The sequence below is a fragment of the Scardinius erythrophthalmus genome, assembly GCF_964197995.2.
Source record: "Scardinius erythrophthalmus genome assembly, chromosome: 2".
In the NCBI taxonomy this organism is placed as follows: Eukaryota; Metazoa; Chordata; class Actinopteri; order Cypriniformes; family Leuciscidae; genus Scardinius; species Scardinius erythrophthalmus.
Genome location: NC_138222.1, coordinates 349,179 through 374,568, shown reverse-complemented (window position 1 = coordinate 374,568; position 25,390 = coordinate 349,179). Strand labels below are relative to the sequence as shown.

The window sequence follows — 25,390 nt, the reverse complement described above, 5'->3', positions numbered from 1 at the left end:
ACCAATCGGAATGAATTCAGTTAGATTGAAACAAAAGGTGTGCATGTAAACAATGAATGGCGACCGCAGAAAGCAAAAGCCGAATCCCGGACATTCTGAACGATCTCGCCCGCCGGACAAGTCCGGGAAAAGGAGGATATAACCCCTACTTACTCAGCTTTCTCCTACTATTCAGCTTTCTCCACAGAACAAGAGCCTGCTAGCTTAGCTTCCAAAGAAAGACGGCTGACACTGTGTACATTCTGTGAGTGAGATCCCTCCCTCTATGGGTGGGCTGAAAACATGCGGGACAGCGCCTCCTACTGGCTGTAGTCTTTAGCCTCTGGCCAGAAAATCCTCCGATGACGCAAAATGACGATTTTTGCGTCATCAGAGGATTTTTTCCAGACAAAAAATACATAAATCTCTTGTCTCAGGGGGATATGAGGGTGGAAAGCATGGTAATTCGAAAATACTACAGGTTTTCTACTAATACAAAGCTTAATGCTAAATCCTGAAGTATCCCTTTAACATAATGCCGAAAACCCGAAGTCTCTAGGTGGTCTGGTTGAGGAGTAGATAGAAGTACAAGTTTGGTGCGCACAGACAGAACAGAATCATGAGTTAACACTCGCAATTTTGTCCGGTGGAAAATTGCGCTAAAAATGTGGGTCTTCCCGGGTCCGAGGCACTCGCCGACGAACCCGCTCCGGTCTCGGATCCAAGCGGACCCGTGAACACCTCTAGTGTGACGCCAGACAGATGTTTAGTTTGGAGAAAGAATGGATTAATGAATGAAGAGCTTTTCAGGTTTTTAAGTCTCACCAAAGCCGTGTTTCCCCACTGAATCCAGAGAATAGGCCTCATCGAGAGGAAGATCAAAGTGAACGTATCTAACAGGAGTGGAGGACATTTCTTTCTGAAAACACACAAATACTCACATAAGTTAGACACAAATGAGATATATGAGCAGTGCAGGGGAACTTCACGTGTGTGTGTTTATGCCTGCAGGTGTTTGCAGATGTGCAGGCAGATCCAGTCACAGTCTGAGTGTGTGATGAGACACAGCCCTGTGTTGGCAGTGGTGTTGTGCAGATCACACAGCAGATCCACAGCCTGAACGCTTCCTTTAGGACCCAGAAGAGTGTTGAGCTCCCGAGAGCGGATCATCTCGTACGGTGAGTCCTCGGAGACGGGTGCGCTGACAGATGGACACACACACACACACACACACACACACACACACACACACACACACACAGTCTGAGAGTCAAATTAAGATTACAGTGATGCAGCAGCAGAAACAGTCAAACACTGTAGAGTAGAAATACACTACATACATTTTTCCACTTCAAACACTAAGTAGTGATAAATGGTTACAAATTATGTTTTTATTTTTATTTAAATTTAGTGCAGTACATTTTTTTTACAATAAACATTAGATTTTATATATTTTTTTTTTCATACTTTATTAATGATCAATTTATAATTTCTAAATTAAGTATTGTCACGGTTCATGAATTCACTGGCTTTTCCTTGTTTTGTGTGATCGTTGTGTTGTGTGTTTCATTAGCGTGGGTGTGTCCTCTGATCACCACTGATCACCACTGAGTCATTTACTCATGAATATATTCTCTGTGACTGGTGTTCTCTGTTGTCAGAGCGTTGTGGTGTTCCCGGTGTTAGTTCATGTCCCGATGTCTCCTGTGATCTTTGTTACCCGTTGGACTGTTCATCGTGTCTTCGTCGTTGGTGTTCTTCGTCACTACTCTGGATTCTGACTTCAGCTTCATTCACCAACCACCAGAGGTGGAAAGAGTACTGAAAATTTGTACTCAAGTACAAGTACCGTTACATTGCTGAAATAATACTCAATTACAAGTAAAAGTACTGGTGTCAAAAAAGTACTTAAGTAGAAGTACAAATTACTCTTCTCAAAAACTACTCTGAGTACTAGTTACTCGTTACTTTTTAGCTGGCGATAGTTAATGTATTACCAATAAATATTCAACCAAATCATAGATTTATGTAGAAAATAGCTACTTTTAACATGCTTTTACCTTATTGTCGAAGGACATTAATAAGTGGTCATGATACTGGAATTTCTAACTTCAATATATGACACCTTGAAATATGTCAGTATTCAGTAGACCTAGCCTATAATTTTTAATACCATCGGGAAAACTACCACATACTAAATATTTTAATATCTACATTTTTGTCCATCCATTTTGTCAAGGCAATCATTATTTTCAAGCATTGAAAGAACAACACTCATTGTAACAGTAATCTATTTGAATGGAAAAGTTTAATTCACGTCCACTTTATACAGTGATATTTTAATTTAGGCTTTTGTTTACATATTTAAACATTGATCAATAACCATTACAATAATCTAACTTCAATATTTACTCACTCAGTGTATTTGTCTTTACAATAGGGTAACGTTAACTGTTGCAATAGCTCACACACAGCACAAGGAAGCTTGATTTCAAACTGAATTTAATTTGCAAAAAAGACTAGATTTTTCATAACTTTTGACAACGTTTAATTCAAGAGCATGGAGAGATTGGAGCTGGACGTCATTTGAGTCTGCAGTGAGAACCACTTGGAGAGATTCGCGAATCGCGATTGCACGATATGACACAGTCCGAGAGCGCACACTCAATATCCGAGTCCAGTTCATTCGAGCTCGCGTCCAGTTTTCTGCGATTACATGAATGTGCCCTCGCGTTATAATATTGCACTCGTGACATTTGCCATTAAAATATGCCATAGAAACTTGCAGGTATTAATAAAATTATGCGTAATAGGCCTACCTGCAATCCCGCGCTGAGAGGAGGCGGGTGTGTCAAACTCGCTCTCGCTGTCGTTGAGATGAGAGAATGAGAACGCGCAGCTGGTTTCGTATCGGTGTATAAGCCAAAATGAGTATTGACAGATATTTCAGTATTGATATGTATCAAAATATAGATATTTTGACAATACTACTATGTAGATTGTAGTTTCTCCAAACTTTCAGTCCAGCCATTAATCACTCTGAGCTCCTCGCCTCCTTCACTTATGATCAGCTCTTCAAAACCTGATGCGACTGCGGCTGCTTAATTCAGTCCAAATATCAGGGGTTTTATTGGTCCGTTTCCGATCGAATATTTTTATTGGCTACCGAAATGCCGGTCAAAGATTTGAATATCAATTCAAATTGTACTCAGTAACGAAATGTGATTTTACAAGTAGCGAAGTAGATTACTTAGTTTAATATGTACTTGAGTACAAGTAAAATTACAGATTTAAAAATATACTCAAAAAAGTACAAGTACCCAAAAAAAACGACTTAATTACAGTAACGCGAGTAGTTGTAATTCGTTACTTCCACCTCTGCCAACCACCACCAGCCCGGTTGCTCATCGATGTCCCTGCGTCACTCTCCCGTGTGTCGCATTGTGTGGACCTGACCTACTCTGTTTATTCTCAATAAACTTACCATTTTACCTGCATTTGCCTTCTCTCTCTTGTTGTCGTGACAGAACGCTCTGACCATGTCATGGAGGCAGCAGATGTATCTGCGATCAGTCTTGATGAATTCATCGCTCGCAGTATCAATCGGATGGACTCAGGAGGAGAGCATCGCGAACACGGGGCGTGCGGTACAAGCTTTAGTGACGCAGGTGTCCGAGCTCACCCAACAGTTCCAACATCTATGGAGTCCCGCTGCGCCACCCACACCGCCAGTTCAGCCCGCACCACCGGAGTCCCCCTTCCAGTCGGAGCCCCGCCTTCCAGTTCCAGAAGCATACTCAGGAGAACCCAACTTTTGCAGAGCGTTCCTGACTAGGTGCTCCATGCACTTTTCACTTCAGCCACGTACCTTCAATAATGAGAGATCGAAGGTGGCTTTTGTATTGACGCTGCTGACTGGGAGGGTGGCATTATGGGGAACAGCGGTGTGGGAGAATCAAAACCCATGCTGTGCCTCGTTCCAGGCACTCGCCGAAGAAATGAGAAGAGTTTTCGACCGGTCCATGGCAGGAAGAGAGGTGGCCAGAGTCCTCGCCAATTTACATCAAGGTGATCGATCCGTGTCCGACAATTGAGTTTCGCACCCTGACAGCCGAGTGCCAATGGAACGAGGAGGCACAGTGGGACATGTTCCTGCGTGGGCTGGCTGACCGTGTCCAACGTGAGATCTACGTGCTGGATCTACCCACAAGCCTGAACGGACTTATCGATCTGGCCCTCAGAGTGGACGCACGTCTCTCGAGGATAGAACGTTGCGTTCGAGTGGAGTAGCGGAGAACCCACGGACCAGCGGCGGGGACATGGTCAGCCCAGTCGTCGATCACGAGCCCATGCAGGTGGGTAGAGCTTGGCTTTCCCGGGAGGAGACGGAGAGGCGGAGATCCCAGAGACTTTGTCTGTATTGTGGGGGAGCAGGCCACTTCCTTAATGCCTGTCCGGTAAAAGACCAAGCCCGATAGTAAACTTGAGGCTACTATCGGGTGGGATCTCCGCCGAGAAGACCTCATCACCATCGTCCACGCTCCTCCCGGTAAGACTGAGATGGGCAGCCGGCACTCACGACTGTCACGCCTTATTGGACACAGGAGCAGAGGGCAATTTTATGGACCGTAAGCTCGCACATAGACTTCACATCCCTGTCACTGCACTCACTCACAGCATATCCGTCAACGCCCTCAACGGTCAAAAGCTCCCCAACATTGCTCTCACCACTGAACCCATAACACTCAACACTCAACACATCCGGCAACCACACAGAGCAGGGCTCCAGACTAACTTTTTTCACCTCCGTCCTGGAACCATCCTGAAAAACAATTTGAACCGTCCTAAAGTGAATGTCAACCATCCCAAAATAAACATGTTGTTTCTGTACTTTGTTATTATCATCTATAGTTGTTAGATGTTAGTTACATAATAAAAACACAATTAAAATGTTTATGATATATATTATTATATTTATTTAGCTCCATTCAAAGTAGTTATGTGTAAACAGGTAAAAAACAGATTTAATAAAAATAACAGGAGTTAAATGCTTTTTTGTATTCATGCAGAAAAAATCTTTTTTTTTCTTTTTTTTTTACACGAAAATTAAGAGAAAAATACATACCCACTGTCACTTTAAGACATCGGATCATGTCCAATGACATGCGGATCCAATTGCACTGATGCACATCCGATACACTCAAACTGTTTAAGAAATAACCAACATAGTTTACGTGAATACTCTCCAAAATGGACATTTCTACATAATGTTGTGTGTATTTGTCCATTCAGAAACGAAAGAGAGCTCAATTCAGTACTCGCGCGCTGTATAGGTGTCTATGTGCATGGCTGCACGCTTCGGGTCGGGTGTGTGCGCACAGAAAACCGTACCGAATAGAGCTCTCTTACTTGAAGAGCGTCACTCTTATTCAGATCTATACGTCTGCTCTACTCATTCTCCCAAACGTTTACATTTTTAACTTTTTATGAGACATGCAGTGCATGTCGTCATAGTTTATGTCATTCAAAACTAGTTTTTATTTAGTTATCTTCTGTGAAAATAAGTCATGTGATAGATGTACCGCGAAACAAGTCTCCTGGTGAGTAGCCGGTGATAGTAACTATAGTAACAGCATGAAAATACGCGCTCTGTTGTAGTCAGCGCTTGGTCGGTTAATTTTGGCATTTTCTAAGTAAGTTACCCTAATAGGCTAGTAATAAATGAACACACATACAAAAATTTCTTTCGTCCTGTAGGCGTCCTGGAGAATATTTCTGTTCATCCTAAACACATTTTCTATCATCCCCAGGACGATAGGACGCCGTTAGTCTCGAGCCCTGACACAGAGACTTTATCATTTCTTCTCATAGACTCACCCCTGGCACCCATAGTCCTTGGTCACCCTGGCTCACTTTACATAATCCCAAGGGGGACTGGCACTAGAACTCCATCTTCGCGTGGAGTACCCAATGTCTTGCGTCTGCCTGTTCGTCTGTACCTGTTTCTGTGTTTCAGGAGGAGGCAGTGGATTTGTCTAATGTGCCCAGTTGAGTACCTAGACCTGAAGGAGTTGTTCAGTAAGTCCCTTGCTGCTTCTCTCCCTCCGCACCGTCCCTACGACTGTGCTATAGATTTACTGCCAGGTAAGTCTCCGCCAAAAGACAAGCTATATTCGCTCTCTGTCCCAGAGAGGGAGGCCATGGAGAAATATATTTCTGATTCTCTAGCAACAGGGTTCATCCGGCCTTCCTCTTCACCAGCGGGGGCGGGGTTCTTTTTTGTGGGTAAGAAGGATGGTTCTCCGCGACCTTGTATTGATTACCGAGGGTTGAACAACATCACGGTAAAGAATCCTTATCCTTTGCCGCTGATGTCTTCAGCTTTCGAGAGGTTGCAGGGAGCATCAGTCTTCACGAAATTGGATTTACGGAATGCCTATCATTTGGTTCGCATTAGGAAGGGGGATGAATGGAAGACCGCTTTTAACACAACCCAGGGGGCATTTTGAATATTTGGTCATGCCTTTCGGTCTGTCCAACTCCCCAGCGGTCTTCCAGGCACTCGTCAATGACGTGCTGTGAGATATGGTTGATCAATTCATATATGTCTACCTGGACGACATATTGATTTTCTCATCTTCTCTCCAGGAATCCCGTGCACCACGTTCGACGAGTGCTTCAGAGGCTGCTAGAGAATGGGCTTTTTGTCAAGGTGGAGAAATGCGATTTTCATGCACAGTCTGTTTCTTTTCTAGGATACATCGTCTCGTCTGAGGGAGTACGTATGGACCCTGACAAGGTTAAGGCTGTGGTAGATTGGCCAAGTCCAGATTCCCTTAAGGCCCTACAGAGGTTTCTGGGGTTAGCCAATTTCTATCGGCGGTTCGTTCGCAATTTCAGCCAACTAGCTGCTCCTCTGACTGCCTTGACCTCCCCCAGAACTACGTTCAGGTGGTCCGAAACAGCGGAGGCTGTATTCACCAAACTAAAGTGTCGCTTCGTTTCGGCTCCCATTCTGATAGCCCCTGATCCCTCACGTCAGTTTGTGGTGGAAATCGATGCCTCAGAGGTGGGGGTAGGTGCAGTTCTCTCCCAACGTTCTTCCACAGACGACAAGATGCATCCGTGCGTGTTTTTGTCTCATCGTTAATCTCCTGCTGAACGTAACTATGACATTGGTAACGGAGAGTTGTTAGGAGACAAGTTAGCGTTGGAAGAATGGCGCCATTGGTTAGAAGGGTCGGGGGTACGTTTTATCGTCTGGACCGATTACAAGAACCTGGAATATATCAGAACTGCCAAAAGACTCAACTTCAGGCAGGCTCGGTGGGCCCTTTTTTTCTGTCGTTTTGATTTTTCTTTCTAGTACCGCCTGGGTTCCAAAAACATCAAACCCGACTCTTTATCGCGTATTTCTGACCATTCCGAACGCCCGTCCACTCCCGAGTGCATTTTACGCGAGACCCTATTTGTCTCCACACTCACATGGGAGATTGAGTCGAAGGTCAAGACGGCCTTAGAAGAGGAAATGCCTCTGCCCGGTGGCCCACCGAACCGTTTATTTGTACCGGAGGGATTACGAGTCTGACGTTATTCAGTGGGGGCATTGTTCTAACGTGGCTTGTCATCCAGGTGTTAATCGCACCAGTTTTTTGGTCAGGCAACGATTCTGGTGGCCACTTATGGCTCGTGACATTCGCAGTTTCGTCTTGGCTTGCTCGGTTTGTGCCACTGGTAAGACTTCCAATCGACCCCCAGATGGGTTACTCCAACCGCTGTCTGTCCCTTCGAGACCCTGGTCCCACATTGCGCTAGATTTTATCACCGCCCTCCCGCCCTCCCAGGGCAAGATGGTTGTTTTGACCGTAGTATACCGGTTCTCGAAGGCGGCTCATTTTATTCCCTTGCCTAAATTACCCTCTGCCAAGAAGACAGCGGTGACTGTGGTAGACCACGTTTTTTGCTTACATGGCCTCTCGATAGTCATGGTTTCCGACAGGGGGCCCCAGTTTGTGTCCAAATTTTGGTGAGAATTTTGTAGATTACTGGGAGCGACTGTCAGTCTGTCCTCTGGGTTTCATCCCCAGAGCAATGGTCAAACTGAGAGAGCCAACCAGGTTCTGGAAAGAGTGTTGCGATGTTTGTTGCGATTGTCTCTCTCTTGTTGTTGTGACAAGTATAGCATTATTTACAAACCAGTTACATTATTTACCATTATTTACAAACTAGGTGTTGTCATTGATTAATAATATCACTTAGAAAGTGTAAGTAAATGTAGTAGATTCAGGTAGTTATAAGGCATTTAGTAGTGGTCACAAAAATAGTTCACTGACCACTACTAAATGCTTTAGAAATACATGTTAATAAAGCATTTATTAACACACTAAGTAACTATTACTATATGTCTGAATAATAATATGTATTTAAACAGTTTATTAATCATTTACTCACACTTTCTAAGTGATCTTATGAAGCTCTGACAACTCCTAAATAACCGGTTTGTAAATAATGCTATACTTCATTTAGAAATGATAAATTGATCATTAATAAAGTATGAAAATACATTTATTAAACACATTATAGGTATGCTTATAAATCAAGAACAAAGCATTTATAACTATATTTATAAACTGCTTATTAATGTCTATTAATGCTTTATAAATGACAAATTAACTGTTTACTAATGATTAACTAATGATTAATAGCGTGCAGTTATTATAAAGTGTTACCAAAAAATATATTGGGCGAGTATCCCGTAAACAACACAGTCTGTTATATCTTAAGTGACCATAAACAGTGGAGAAATAAAACGTGTGTAACAGTATATTGGATCCATGCAGCTCTTAAAGTGACAGCAGCCTAATATTCCTGTTAATGTTAATCACAACAAAAGACAAAGATAAAATCACTTACTGCTCTTGACTGAATAACTTTTGTAACTTTAACAACATTTACATTTATTCATTTAGCAGACGCTTTTATCCAAAGCGACTTACAAATGAGAACAATAGAAGCAGTTAAACTAACAGTAGGACAACAATATGAAGTGCTATGACCCTCCTCACTTTAATCCAGCGCACTACATGTACATTTATTTATTTATTTTTAATAAATAGAATAGAAGAGAAAGTGTTAGTATTACTGGATCAAGTGCTGCAGAAAAGAAGCGTCTTCAGCCGTTTCTTGAAAATGGCCATGAACTCAGCCGCTCTAACAAGGATTAATCTACATTTAATTTAACAGCCGCGTCCAAATGATCTGAGGGCGCGGGCGGGTATAGATATATACACTAGATTTCGCCTTGGCTACGGTTTCGGTCCAATGAACTGCAGTAGCCAAGGCGACATCTAGTGTATATATCTATACCCGCCCACGCCCTCAGATCATTTGGCTGTGTTCAAGAGGTAACAACGATATAAATACTGTTTGTTTTCTCACACAAACCGCTTGTTTCGTGTCTTAGGCCATCAATATGTACTTACGATGGGGAATTGTTTAATTTGGACGATGGGGAATTGTTTTAATTTGGACTCTGTGCATGCTCTTTGAGGTGGTGACCATAGACCTGCATTATATGACTGACAGACAAGAACGGTTTGACCAAAAAATATCAAAATTGAAACTACTGCGGGAAAAAAAGACACCTACATCTTGGATGCCCTTGAGGTAAGCTAAAACATACCAAAATTTAATTTCAAAGTGAACTATCCCTTTAAGATTTTAAATCAGGATGAGCAAGACTGTGATTACGTCAGTGCTGTCAAAATAGCCAAGAAACAAGTAGGGCTGTCGTGGTGAAGGAATTTCCCTTGAGGTAATTTTGAGTGACTCAACAGCGCGATATGCGTTTTTATCTCCATTTATTTATTGCTAAATAAATGTTACGCTGTGGTCAGCAGGCACAAAGACGAGTAGCCTACATGTTCAGTAATGATACAGAAACTAAAAAGCGCATTAAAACGAAGTGAATTAAAATGAAGATACAATGTCAAAATAAGGGTCGGGTCCACATAATATAATAAACACAACATAAACCTGACAATGAGCTTGTTAGGCCATTGTTATATAACAGTTCATTCCTTGAATCTCACTTTACGAGAGGCTTTCTGCTGATATTTCACCAGTATTGGCATTGAAAGTCTCTGCGCATTTTAGACAGGCTGTCACTCAGTCATTAAACTGTTCATTCAATGGAAATGTAAAAATATGGATGCATTCACAGATAGATGTAATGAAACAAGCTGTAATTATTTTAATATTTCATTTAAACTTTAAACTCCACTTTACAAGACTCAGCTGAGCAGCAATGCGGCGCATGGGCAACACTGAAGCTGATGCGTCACTTCATGCTCAATGGCATTGATTCATTGTATTGACCAGCGCTGACACCATTCATGTTGCATTCTTTATCAATAAAACATTAAAAATATAAAGGATCCATTTGCGATCCATTCCATTCTGAAGAAACAAACAACGCAGTTTGCATGCTTCGTCGGTGTTGCATTATTCATTAAGATAATAATTAATAATTGCACGCACAATTATCTGTGAACTTGATAAATGTTGATAAATGTTTTACTATGCACAAACAAATGCCTTTCAACTTGTGTGTGCAAAATTCAGAATTAATTGAATGTGCAGCAATTTGTACAAATAGAGAGTCTGTAGGCCTATGTGTTGTAGCCATTAAATAAGCGTATTTAGTTTCATATTTGTTAAAATATTATAATGTTAATTTTTTTCATCTATGTTGATTATGAAAAGTGAACAGCACGAGTAAAATAGGATGTGCAATATATCGAGAGACATGGAGTGGGTCAGACATGATTTTGACCACTTCATTAAGTTTTGTTTTGTAGAAAGCCTTTCTTTAAAGTGAATTTCGTTTTGTATAAATTGTTTCTTAATTTATATAATGTTTTTATCAACCAATTGCATGGATTTAATAAATAAGAAGCAATATAGCAGACACTATAATCATGACTTGGAGGCGCCGGCGCAGTCACTTGCATCGCTCGTGAACTGGAGCGCATCTCATCATAAATTAACCCTAACTCGCCGTATGCCTCACAGACATGAGAAATACATCTAAAGAAAGCTTGAAATGTCTTTAAATGAAACAATTTAAAACTAAAAGAAATAGGCTACTCTGATTATGTAATCCATGATGTGCATTTCTCTCTATAGGTGCGTTCACTACGGAGATGGCGATCGTGAACTTTATCTTTGCAGCCGACATTGTCAGAAAACACTAGTTTATTATTAAAAATCAATGCACGCGTCACCAGATTTACAAATGCACATCTGTCATGGTGGGATAAATGCAAAAAGGTGCGAGGACTAATTACTTTGTTCATTGTAATGTCAGAGTCACCACACTAGAACATAGGAACAAATAAAAGTGAAGTACAAAAATATTCTACATAATGGTAATTTTTAGTTATATTATAGTCTCTTTTATAAAAGGCACTGTTAAATAAATGGTTGTCTGTTTATAAAAGCAACCAAGAAAAAGGCTGAGAAAAAAATAGAAAAGATCTTAGTAGCCTACACTGTAAAATCATTTTTGCTGCATTAAATTAATGCCGTATAGTCATTTCAACTGTTAAATCTTGAGTAATGATGAATTGCTTTGACTTGTGAAAGTGAAAACTGATAAACTTATGTTAATGTAAATATGTTTTGCCATGAGTTATTGATCACATTTTCCCGAGTGTAGTTCATTGTAATGACATTGTGTTTTCCTCTTTTGTTCACTTTTACATAATACACACTTGTATCTGTTCCCAAGAAAGTGATGGCTGAAATATGTGCAGTAAGTGGACATTTTCTCACTTTCCAAAGGAAAGAAAGTATAAGACTTTGTAATGTCCATTTGTTTCCATTGCACTGGACACTGAATAAACCCTCTCAGATAACTGTCATATGGAGGAACTAGCCTACATGCAAGTGCATAAATAACTTTACTTCATTTATACTTGTGTGCTTTATGGCTGCAATATAAGTTGCAGGATTTCACATCTACAGAAAGGCCAACAGAAGAGTCTGCACAGACAGAGGAGACACAGGCCTACAGGTGGGCAGTGGATAGACAACTTTTCCTTTTTATTTGTTGCATGAGGCATGTGTCTAATATCTCTTGTTGCAGGCACTTGACCACTGGTTTTTCTTTACAAAGAACAATTTAAATGAAACTCAAGGAACTAAGTATATTTGTCTTTTATTAAATATTTAATGAAAAGTTTTTTTTTTTTTTTTTTTTTGCAGTGTTTTGTAATATGGCACATGCAACAATGCCACAGGCCCTGTCAGGTGTGCAACCCTCTGACTTCTCAGACACGGAAATCTTCCCTTTAGTTAGCCAAAGTTAATTTCATTGTGTGCCCTTGTCCTGGCTAGAGCTGCACTGTAACTGGTTTGGGTCAGGGAATGGGGTCATAAAACACCTGTCTGCAGGAACATGTCATAATCACCTATGAAGAAATGCAGTTCTGTTAGGATCAATAAGTGTATGTAATACAGTGAGCTTGATATTTAATTGTGGAACTTTCCTTACCACTTTCAAATAATGTGCATAAATGGGAATCTCTGAAAATTCTTAAGTCGTGCACAGATCCTGGCCATTTTGCTTTCACATTTGTGATATGGAAGATTTTAGTCAACTGCCTTTTTTATTTGATATAATATGACTAATCTGGAATATTAAGAATCACAATAGTAACTGGGCAGCACATTTACATTGTGAACCCCCTTTCTGCTCACATAATCCCCTTAATTGAGGCCTTGATGGCAGTTTATGGAGCCTACAGTCTATGGTACCAATCACGTTAGTGAAGCCTGAGTGACATATCTGTAATCGGCATGGTCATGATTGTATGATCTTCATAAAAAATTATGATAGCCTAAAAAAAAAAAAAAAAAAAAATCTTTACAACATTGGGTCTTAAGTGGCTTGGAAATGCAACAAAAAAGAACTAAAACTGTTTTTTAAACCTAAAAGCGACAAAAAACGTCAATCTCACGAATCACGAGAAAAATATATATCTCAGAAAGTGCACTATCGCGCTGCGCTGGACTTCCCGTATCAGCTCCGCTTATAAAGCCGCGATCTAATCCTGTTAACATGAAATAAGCCTTCTCCCGAGCAGGTTCAAGTTTGCGCAGATGTTGCTATGACAGCAAGTCCAGGATGAGCGTTGAAGAACCAAACAATCCAAGATCATGCCAAATCGCCAACAATCCAATCCAGCTAACTGAGTTAGCGACGTACAAAGAACGGGCCCCAGGTGGATGAACTCAAACAATAATCAGATAACAAGGGGGAGGGATCAGACAATGACACGAGCACAGGCCTATTTTATTTATTACTTGTGGTGGGTTCAATAGAAAAAATCCTTAGCATTGAGCCCTGGAACAGGTTTTGTTTGTCAAAGTTGTTGTTTATTGTCCCAAATATTTGACTTCATATTTATGTGTGATCATGTTTTCAGCTCTGACAGTAGTGCTGTCGGTATTGTCTCTGGTCTCACCTGAGCGCAGCCCGCGTGAAACATCGGTTCAGGTCCGTCTCCACGTAACGCACACACAGCTGCACGGCGCGCGGGTTCGACATCAGCGTTACCACGGAAACCGGCTCTGTCCCGTCCTCCCTCCTCTTCAGCCTCTCTCTCACCAGGTAGACACCTGACAGCTCGTTGCCATGGGTACCGCCGCACACCGCCACACGCGACACCGCCGGCAGACCGACCACCTGATAATTCAACCAGTTATCAATTAATTTACAAATGTTCTATTAACTTACAACAGAAATGTAGATTTATACACTTCCTGAAATGAGCGTTATCCATATAAAGCAGCATTAATGTAATGATGTTACTTGCGTTGTGTGTGTCCATCCGAGCGAGTCCTCTGGCTGATGATTGACCTCAGAACTGTGACCCTGCACTGCAGCTTTGCTCCGAGAGAAACACAATGAAACACACTCATGATGGCTAGAGCTTCTGTCAGTCCCACCGCAGCTTCACTGAGTTCATCTGACTCAGCAACTCTCTCTCTCTCTCTCTCTCTCTCTCTCTCTCCCTATCTTTCTTCCTCCCTATCTCTCTCTCTCTCTCTCTCTTTCTCAATTCAATTCAATTCAAAATGTGCTTGTTGGCATGACAATTGTTACAATGTATTGCCAAAGCATTTCTATTTTTTTTAAAGTGAACATACGTACATACATAAAGAAACAGGTAGAACAATCAATTTTTTTATTTTATGAACAATTTAGATTTCAGCGTGTGTGTGTGTGTGTGTGTGTTTGTGCCACGGGCTAATTTCGAGCTGCAGGCAAAACAAGTGAAAAATGTCAATTTTGTTTTTTATAAAAATGTGTTCATTAAGCCCTCGTCTAGCGATTCCAATGCTCCAAATAGCAATTCAATTTCTAAAAGTATCTTTATTTCTGTGTTTGTACCTTTCCTTTGTCCATGAAAACTCTGCTGGCTTCTCTGCTGAAAGTCTGCGTACCGCAGTACTATAACCACGCCATTCCAGCTTACACCTACTACACCTTTAGTTACGCCTCCCGTGAAGAAACAAGCGTGGGTGTCATTGACTAAAACAATCTTTTGAAGTAAATTGTTTTATGTTTGAAATGTTTGTAAGGCTAACTAATTTTGCTTTCGAATCTGATGAAGTATGAAATTACAGCTTAGTAAAACATCAAATAAATAATATAATGAAGATTAATTATAGCTAAAAACCTACCCCCAACCCCAAACCTTACCCTAAACCTACGCTTCCATAAATTTTAAATTTACTGTAGTTTCATACTTAAAATACTTGAAAAACTGAGAAAAACAAACATGATGACTTACCACGTCTGGTGATATACAATCTGTATGCCTTATCACTAGGTGGCGATGGTGAAGCTTAAACGTGAGGAAAGTAAAGCAGAAGAAGAGCAGTATAGCTATGCAATCAGCGAATCCAGAGGGAGGGGCTCTGATGACATCGCCAATGGCTGTTTCATTATAGAGAGTGTAACTTGAGGTAGGGGGGTGTAATTTGAAGGGGTGTGTGGTTTGTAGTCGGACACACTTGCCTCGACAGGCGCTTCACCTCAGCACAAGTTTGGTATCTTTGTGCAGTGCAGTATTCTAGCTTTGTGAATTGTCACGACCAGCTCAAAGCCGAGGAGGGGAGGAGGGGAGTCTTTGCCACAAAAGATTGCTTTATCAATAATCTTCCTAATCAGTTTCATCATCTCAGCATCCCAGATAGCTTAGAAGAACTAGATATTGCAACAGAAACTTTTAACTCTCTCTTTTCCAGCACTTTAGACCAGGGGTGGGCAAACTTTTTGGCTCAAGGGCCACACTGGGTTTAAAAATTTGACAGAGGGCCGGCCCAGCAGATTATGAAACAAATCTCATGAAAGTGCGTATCTATACCACAAATTTTATTTCTCGTGCCATTTATACGCCAAAAATGTTTTTTTTTTGCATGCATGCTACACACTGTAAACCCTTTGGTTAGGATTAGGGGTGCGGAGTGCGTGCCTATTACACGCCATAAAGTGCGTATCATATGCACGCGAAAACTGTGTATCATAAGCACTACAAATACAATTCGTGGTATTTGCTTCATGAGATCGGGCTGAGCAAACGTCTGCCCAAAATTCGGATGCCTTTACCACTCTACAGATAAAGCGTTGTCGGGAAAACTCAATTCGCGTATCTACCCCGAAGTGACAAATAAAATAAAATTCTGTATCAAAATTTATAAGAAAACGACAGTACTTTGTTTAGGCTTGGTTTGTAGGGAATTCCAAACCTACGCACACATATTCAAACGCACATAACTATAGAACCAATTCTTAATGCGCATGTGACCGCCATCAGTGTTTATCACAGGTTCGCGTTTAAAGTCTGTGTAGAGAGAATGGTGTCGTCTTAGCGGCCCCTAATTTAATAACAAATGATCGTTGCGACGGAAGCGAATCAATCAAAACTAATTTTAGCTGGAAAATAACTTTATTAAAGAACCGCTATAAAGCCAAAACAATCTCTGTTACCTTAAATTATACGTTTATCTCTGTAAAACTGCTTTGAAACAATCTAAATTGTTAAAAGCGCTATAAGTGAAGATGACTTGACTTGACTTGAGGGGAGGAGGGTAGGAAGCGAGAGGGGGGGAGGAGATGAGGAACGAGGAGCGAGGAACGCGGAGCAAGAAGCGAGGAACGAGGAGGCGAGGAATGAGGAGTGAGGATTAAGGAACTAGGACCAAGGAGCTAGGAACGAGGAGCAAGGAGCCGAGTAATGCGGATTTTGGATGCGAACGGCGAGGATGCGAAGAGGCGAGGAGCCAAGGAGGCGAGGAACGAGAAGTGAGGAACAAGGAGTGAGAAAGCTTCTAGAGGAGCTATGAGCAAGGATGCACAGGTGTCTCCGATGCGGAGGTCTTTCTTGTCGAGAAACCTGATGCATGTATAATTTCTCCTCCCCCTTCACATCTGTCACAATAATTTTAATTTATGCTTTACCTTTGCAGATTAAATAAACCATATATAACATATATTAACAGGGCATCTTGCTTTATCTTTATTATTTATTCATTTATTAAATAACCAAACTTTAACAACATAAGGGCAGATCCTTTGAGCACAGCTGAGGACACAGTGAAGTGACGCTCGAGTGATCAAGAATATTCCAATATACAAATAAGCTTTCCTTCGATTCCTCCATCCTCATTTTCTTTCTTTGCAGCCTTCCCTCGCATCCTACAGAAGGTGGCGTTGAGACGCGAGGAAAGGAAACGAAGAAAAGAAAACGAGGAAAGTAAAAGAAGAAAAGGAAACGAGGAAAGGAAGCGAGGAAAGGAAATGAGTGGCAAGCAGCCCAACAGGTCATCAAGTCACCATGGAAACGGGACTAAGAACTCACAGTTTGTTTCATGTAAATTGAGATATGAACTCAGTTCCCATTTGCCGGCTTCGCCATCAATGGCTGTGACAGACGAACGCTTTTGAAAAATAACAAAATCCATATGAACATTTGTGAGGCTTCCCAGCAAACATGCGTTGTCAGATAGATGTTCAGATCACGTCTGTATAACGTCCGTCAGTTCAAACCCACTTTTGTACATCTGTTGACGTGCAAAACAGGTTAAAAATCTGAACGTCTGACTAGGACCCCCTATGGACGTCTGTGGACGTGCAAAATTGGTTCAATATTTAAACGTCTGACTAGGGACTCTTTTTGACGTCTGTGGACGTGCAAAACGGGTTCAAAATCTGAAAGGTCTGACAAGGACCCCCTATTGACATCTGTGGACATGCGAAACTGGTTCAATTTTAAACGTCTGATTAGGGACTCTTTTGGACGTCTGTGGACGTGCAAAACTGGTTCAATATTTAAACGTCTGACTAGGGACTCTTTTTGACATCTGTGGATGAGCAAAACGGGTTAAAAATCTGAACGTCTGACTAGGGACTCTTTTTGACGTCTGTGGATGAGCAAAACGGGTTCAAAATCTGAACGTCTGACTAGGACGTCTGTGGATGTCCAAAACTGGTTCAATATTTAAACGTCTGACTAGGGACTCTTTTGGACGTCTCAGTGCCGGCCCGAGCCTTTTGGGGGCCCTAAGCAGAATTTGATTTGGGGGGCCCCCTCCCACCACGTGGAGTCACCTGTGCTTGACGATTATTGACACAATGTCACTCTATAATGTTACATTATAAATTAATACAATGAGGTTATGTATTAATACAAAATAAATACTTAATAAAAAATAGATACTTAAATAAAAAGAATTAACTTTTTCTTTACTTTTACTTACTCTTTGAAACGTCTGAAAACAAATTGAAAACAAACATATAATATTAAAAAAAAATATTTGCAAAATATCCTTTGCATATACTTTGCAGTTTGAATGATGTCTTGTATGAACATGACAGAGTATGTTTTTATGTTTCCACTGTTCGATCGCGCCCGCGCCTCACACACACACACACACACACACACACACACACACACACACACACACACACACACACACAACATACAACATATTACAGCATTGCAATCTTGACATCGCAGCCTGTTCGTTATAGCTGTAATAAAATATAATAATAAAATAGTCAACCTAACATATAAAAATTACACTGCTCTGTTTAAATAGTCAGTAGTAGCCTACAATTCGTACCATTCAGCGCTGTGTAGCCTAAGCACCGCTCCACTGTGATGTTTCCAAGCACTTTTTTGCATGTGAAGAGAATGATTTTTTCCCTCGATATTCTATTTCAAGCACTTTTGCGCATATGAAGAGAATGATTTTTCCCTCGATATTGGAACGTGGGTGAAGTACAAATAAGCCTATAATAAAGAATAGTTTACCATCCAAATCCATCGCGATTGTTGAAACATTTTGATTCTAATGAGAGAGATGCGTGAGCCCAACGCCGCTTTCACTTTCACTTTAAATTATTTCGTTTTGGCTTGTTTATAGTTCTTTTTTAATCTTGTTCTGTTCTGAATCTCATTAAATTTAAAAGATAAATCATTGATCAAATCAAATTTTCGTGACATGGCCTAACATTACCGTGACTGCGCACGAATTGTCTATGCAGGCGAGGTTATGCGCATGACTCAAACACTGGCAGACACAGCAGCAGTTTTTGGCAGGTATATTGGTCATGAAAACAGAATTTTCTTGTATTGAATTATTTATCCATTCATTCATTTATATCACTTGTTTAATTTAATTAATATGTAAAAAAAAAAAAAAAAAAAAAAAAAATCGCTTGGGGGCCCCCTGGTGGCGAGGGGGCCCCAAGCAGCCGCTTAGTTCGCTTATGCCTCGGGCCGGCCCTGGGACGTCTGTGCCCGTGCAAAATGGGTTCAAAATATGAACGTCTGACTAGGACCCCCTATTGACGTCTGTGGACGTGCAAAACTGGTTCAATATTTAAACGTCTGACTAGGGACTCTTTTTGATGTCTGTGGACGTGCAAAACTGGTTCAAAATCTGAACGTCTGACTAGAACCCCCTATTGACGTCTGTGGACGTGCAAAACTGGTTCAATATTTAAACGTCTGACTAGGGACTCTTTTTGACGTCTGTGGACGTGCAAAACTGGTTCAATATTTAAACGTCTGACTAGGGACTCTTTTTGACGTCTTTGGACGTGCAAAACAGGTTCAAAATCTGAACGTCTGACTAGGGACTCTTTTGGGCGTCTGTGGACGTGCAAAACAGGTTCAAAATCTGAAGGTCTGATTAGGGACTCTTTTTGACGTCTTTGGACGTGCAAAACTGGTTAAATATTTAAACGTCTGACTAGGGACTCTTTTTGATGTCTGTGGACGTGCAAAACGGGTTCAAAATCTGAACGTCTGACTAGGGACTCTTTTGGGCGTCTGTGGACGTGCAAAACTGGTTCAATATTTAAACGTCTGACTAGGGACTCTTTTTGATGTCTGTGGACGTGCAAAACAGGTTAAAAATCTGAACGTCTGACTAGGGACTCTTTTTGACGTCTGTGGACGTGCAAAACTGGTTCAATATTTAAACGTCTGACTAGGGACACTTTTTGACGTCTGTGGACGTGCAAAACTGGTTCAAAATCTGAACGTCTGACTAGGGACTCTTTTTGATGTCTATGGACGTGCAAAACGGGTTCAAAATCTGAACGTCTGACTAGGGACTCTTTTGGGCGTCTGTGGACGTGCAAAACTGGTTCAATATTTAAACGTCTGACTAGGGACTCTTTTTGATGTCTGTGGACGTGCAAAACAGGTTAAAAATCTGAACGTCTGACTAGGGACTCTTTTTGACGTCTGTGGACGTGCAAAACTGGTTCAATATTTAAACGTCTGACTAGGGACACTTTTTGACGTCTGTGGACGTGCAAAACTGGTTCAAAATCTGAACGTCTGACTAGGGACTCTTTTTGATGTCTATGGACGTGCAAAACGGGTTCAAAATCTGAACGTCTGACTAGGGACTCTTTTGGGCGTCTGTGGACGTGCAAAACTGGTTCAATATTTAAACGTCTGACTAGGACCCCCTATTGACGTCTGTGGACGTGTAAAACTGGTTCAATATTTAAACGTCTGACTAGGGTCTCTTTTTGACGTCTGTGGACGTGCAAAACAGGTTCAAAATCTGAACGTCTGACTAGGGACTCTTTTGGGCGTCTGTGGACGTGCAAAACTTGTTCAATATTTAAACGTCTGCTAGGGACTCTTTTTGACGTCTGTGGACGTGCAAAACAGGTTAAAAATCTGAACGTCTGATTAGGGACTCTTTTTGACGTCTGTGGACGTGCAAAACAGGTTAAAAATCTGAACGTCTGATTAGGGACTCTTTTTGACGTCTGTGGACGTGCAAAACAGGTTCAAAATCTGAACATCTGACTAGGGACTCTTTTGGGCGTCTGTGGACGTGCAAAACTGGTTCAATATTTAAACGTCTGACTAGGGACTCTTTTGGACGTCTGTGGATATGCAAAACTTGTTTAATATCTGACACACTGACTAGGGAATCTTTTGGACATCTATGGACGTGCAAAACTTGTTTAAAATCTGAATGTCTGACTAGGGAATCTTTTGGACATCTATGGACGTGCAAAACTGGTTCAATATTTAAACGTCTGACTGGGGACTCTTTTTGTCATCTGTGGATGTGCAAAACTTGTTTAATATCTGAACGTATGACTAAGGACCCCTTTGGACGTTTGTGGACATGCAAAATGGGTTCAATATTGTATTGTATTGCCACGATTGTAATTTTCATATTGTTTAAATTCCTCTTATTTACGTGATCATTAATTTTGATGGTGTAAAATGTATATCATGCTAACCATGAGTAGTGTGATGGCCATGGTTGCCAACCTTGATTGCCTGGTTGAAGTGAAACTTTCTTGATGGCTGAATATATCACACACGTTTGTTAGTATTCTCTTTAAATTGTAACAGCTCAACCTAATCAGAGCCTAACATGCAAAAGAATCATCAGGAATAAACAAATATTCTCTGAAAACATTGGACACTACAATATTTTAAGTATTGTATACAGTACTTTAATGCAGGCCTACAATTACACCTGAATAGACTGAATAGATCTCTTGTGCTCCTAAAAGCTTCTGTCGACAAAGTAGTAGCAGCAGGTAAATACAGATCAAATTAAAAAACAAACATAACTTAATATCACTAAAATGAAATAGAAAGCTGCGATTATTGACGCTCACCTCCACACATAAACACACCACTGACGTCTTCACTTGCAGGTCAAGAAGCTGTCAATAAAAACCTCAGTAGCCAATGAGAACACACTGCCACTAGCCCCGCCCCCGCGAGAGAAATGTGTCAAAACAGCAAACGAAAACTCAGGGAGCATAAACGAAAACTCCTGAAGCATAAGCGAAAACTTCAGAAGCGCAAATGAAAACTCTGGAAGTGCATTTGTAAGTTCAGATCAGTGATTGAAATAATAGAAATAGTTAGCAAAACATGCAATGTATTAAAAATGAAGTCAAAACATTTTCCTGCGATTTATTCTTTTTCAGTTTCAAAGATATTTTATTCAGTTTCAATTTATATTTTCATTAGTTTCTTGAAAAGCTATGTTCATTATTATTGGCACAAAATGAATTCCATAATAATGAATCAATTATTTACAATTAATTTAATATATGGATTAAGAAATGGAAACTTGCACAATCAGTGCATGCACATTTCCAGCATTAAAAGCAATTCAGTAGAATTACAACCCACTATCAAGTGGTGCAGAGCACGCTTCATGATTCTCTGGATCTTGCACATAGGGTTGAGCAAATGATTTATATTGAACATGTTGGAGTGGGATCATATGTGTATTTTTGTTTTTTGTAAAGACTCCTAATTCAATGCTGATTTAGCACATATCTCACCACACTGCAGTTATAACTATTAGTTTGACCATGTCCTGATGTCATTGGAGGACACAGAATCCTGTACTGATGAACAAATATAGCAAATACCTATGTGTGAGATTAGGGGGGTAACCCTAACCCTAGCACAAAATAAATCGATAATAAAGAAAGAAGTTATGAGAATGTGGCAGGAACAATAGAATAGAGGAAACAAGGGAGGGGAACTACTTTTATAAGCCCTTAGGTTGGGGTACGAAGGGGGAAATCATTGCAAGGTTATGGTTAGGGCACACTGGACTAAACAAAACTCTGCATCTAATAGGCAAGCATGATACTGGTTTATGTAATAATTGCAATGTACCCGATCAGCAGTATTGTTATGATGTGTAATAAATATGATAGCAGTAGTCAAGAGGAAAATTTAGGGCATGGGAGAGACTTATTAAATAATTTATTATTTATTTTGAGTTTCTGAGAGCTACCAAGCTGGATAAAATCATTTGTTTTATTTATTTATTTCGTATAATGACATAGCATGTAAGCCAGAGATCATTTATAACCTGAGGGTGGCAATAATGCACTAAAACAGTTTGCGACCGCCGTTAAAAAATCAAAGAAGAAGAAGAATCACACGTCATACTGCAACGTCACCAGGAAAAGTATTCTGCCGATGAAAGAGTCTGCTGACACATGGAGAGAGACAGACACTGCCTTTATTGTAGGGATGGGGAAATGAAGCCTCATGAATCACTGAGGCTTTCCCCTGACTGTTCCGGGAAAAGATTCAAAGCTTTGAGAGTGTCGAGAACAGCGCTTATTTAAAATAAAGCAGCCAGAAGCCTGTGTTAGAAGCTCTGGCAGATGAAGCAACCACAACATACTCCATAGCTTCAATGTTATGTGTACAAATAAAAGCCTTACATGTTTGTGTTTGATTTGTTCATTAAATAAATTAACTTTACCATTAAAGTGTGTCAATAAAATATAATATAAGCTTATATGATTCAATAAGATTTAATGTAGGGCTACTCTCTCTCTCTCTCTCTCTCTACACACGCACACACACACACACACACACACACACACACACACACATAATGAATAAGGATCATGATAGGATCATCTGTTATTAAATGTGCTTATGACACTTGTTACTGATAGTGCTTATGTAACTGTAGGAATGACAGAAAGGTGATAAGGTTTTTAATTATTTTTATTAAGAAATAAAAGTTGTTTCACAGTGTTGGGGCTGAGTCTATTTCTCCTCTTAGACAGTACTTCCCCAGCCTTAGAGAACACTCTTTCACATGGTACAGAGGAGGCCGGGGTACAAAGACACTGTAATGCCAGTGTATATAGGTGGGGGTAGACTTGTTTCTGCATTCTCCAGTATTCAAGTGGATCTTCAGCTCTTTGTATGTTTGTCTCTGTAAGGTGTTTATCCACTTCTACGATCGCATTCGAAGTGGCATTTGAGCTTTTCTCCACAGCACTGTCCAACAGAAGCCAAAGGTTTCCACCGTAGAAGTGTGAGGAGAAATTGTATATATAACACACATCAACAGTCAACAATTATAAAATACAATAATAAAACATAAAATAATAAAAAATAAATACTTGAGTTTGGTCTGGGCTGTTGGGTTGATGATGGTGCTTCTGTTGACTGAGTGCTTGATGATGTGGATGGTCTTTCATCTTCGGCCCTGATGACATTACCACATTCTGCTTTTAGCCGTTTGACAGCCTCTGTCATTTTAGTTTGGTGAAGAAAACCCAACTTTTTAAACCTTGAGTTCCCGTGGTCATTATGCTGAGCGACTCCATATTCCAGATATGTTCCCTCAGACGCCTGATGAGGTTCTCAGTTAATTCCTTTGTGATTGGCATGGTTAAATACAAAATGATTTACTCTGTGCAAAAATACAAAATTAATAAAAAAGACATCAAAAATTTGCTAATGAGTATTCTACATAAATAAAAATAAATACCTTGTTCAACCTGTAATGAATGGTGAATCATTTTTAGCAAAGGAATTACTTTGGAGCCAGACACTCGTTTTTCCTCGGACAGCTCTACTGTGGCCTGGTGGAATGGGGCGAGAACACACAGAATTTGCTGTATGGCTTCATAGTCCTGTGCATGAAGTGGAGCTATATCAGTTTTAAGTGAGGCAAGGGATGCTCCCACAGTTTGTCTTTCGTCATGCAGCCGTTGAAGCATGTGAAAAGTGCTGTTCCAGCGTGTTTCCTCTTCATTCACTAGTTTCAGAGCTGGCCTGTTCATCTCTTGCTGCACCAGGTCAACATTTCTTTGGCAGAGGTGCTGCTATGAAAATAGGTGACCACTTTTTTTGCTTTGTTCCGAATGTCACACAGAGCTGGTACCTGATCAAAAGACTTCTTAACCATGGTGTTAAGTGCATGTCCAATGCAAACTGAATGTCTCACTTGCAGAATTCTTGCACAAGCAATCATGTTTGCTGCTGCGTCTGTGACAAGACACTTCACTTTGTCCTCGATTGCCCACTCCATCATGACGTTCGTTTTCACCAGGGCCATATTTTCCGCTGTGTGCCTGTTTGGGAACTTCTCAACATCCAACAACACTGTATTCAGCTTATAACTGTCATCAATGTAGTGGCAGGTTATTGCAAGATATGCATCCGTGTTGTGTTTGCCTTGGCCTTCCTCTTTGCTTCTTCGTATTTTGAAGCCACCATTTTCTTTAAAGCCTTTTTGAGTACACAAAACATTTAAAGTAAAATTATATTATTATAGATACAGATTTATTATATAGATTATACATTAAAATCAACATCTGCTATACTCACCTGTCTGGTTGGGATTATATAGGAAGGATCAAGGGCATGGATGAGGCCCTTGAAACCCTCATCCTCAACCACTGTAAATGGCTGCGAGTCTTTTATGACCATGTTGACCAGTGCCTCATCAACCATTTGCTTGTGAGATGCTATAATGAAAGAAGTAATATATATCATACATATATTAATTGAAATCATGATAATGCAATCACAATTATGAATAAAAATCATGAAGCAACAGTCCTACTTTGTGTGCTTGGATTGTTGTGGGGCTGTGCAGTCTCATGTAAAGCTCTGGAATGCCTTAGCATGGATGATGTGTTGTTTCCATAGTCAAGCTCTTTGTCACACACCAAGCATCTCACCTTCTAAAAAAAATAATATGAAAGTAAGAAATTACATATAACAATAAAATAAGTAAAATTTAAATGTATATTTAAATTATATATATATATATATATATATATATATATATATATATATATATATATATATATATAGAGAGAGAGAGAGAGAGAGAGAGAGAGAGAGAGAAATGCATACATACATTAGAAGCTATGAACTCAAAATATTCCCAGATAAGGGAAGTCTTCCTTTTTTTGGCGGTTGCCATTGCTTTCAATAACAATCCCTTCACCAAATACCAACACCCTATCCCCTCTCCCCTAATCCAACCCTAACCCCAA

The 25,390-nt window shown here is 40.4% G+C and overlaps 1 protein-coding gene across 1 annotated transcript in view; it reads right to left on the bottom strand.

Annotated features, from left to right (window-relative positions):
• LOC308685970 (N-acyl-aromatic-L-amino acid amidohydrolase (carboxylate-forming) B-like) overlaps nt 1-24,815 on the bottom strand; it is a gene marked incomplete at both ends in the record, with an annotated part of 56,441 nt that extends 31,626 nt beyond the window's left edge. The window contains 7 exons of the mRNA XM_081358143.1: nt 805-898; nt 985-1,180; nt 13,509-13,729; nt 23,921-24,172; nt 24,331-24,468; nt 24,561-24,614; nt 24,714-24,815. Of these exons, the coding sequence (XP_081214269.1) occupies nt 805-898; nt 985-1,180; nt 13,509-13,729; nt 23,921-24,172; nt 24,331-24,468; nt 24,561-24,614; nt 24,714-24,815 (1,057 nt within the window). The remainder of the gene's footprint in view (nt 1-804; nt 899-984; nt 1,181-13,508; nt 13,730-23,920; nt 24,173-24,330; nt 24,469-24,560; nt 24,615-24,713) is intronic.
• Nucleotides 24,816-25,390: the final 575 nt, after the last annotated feature.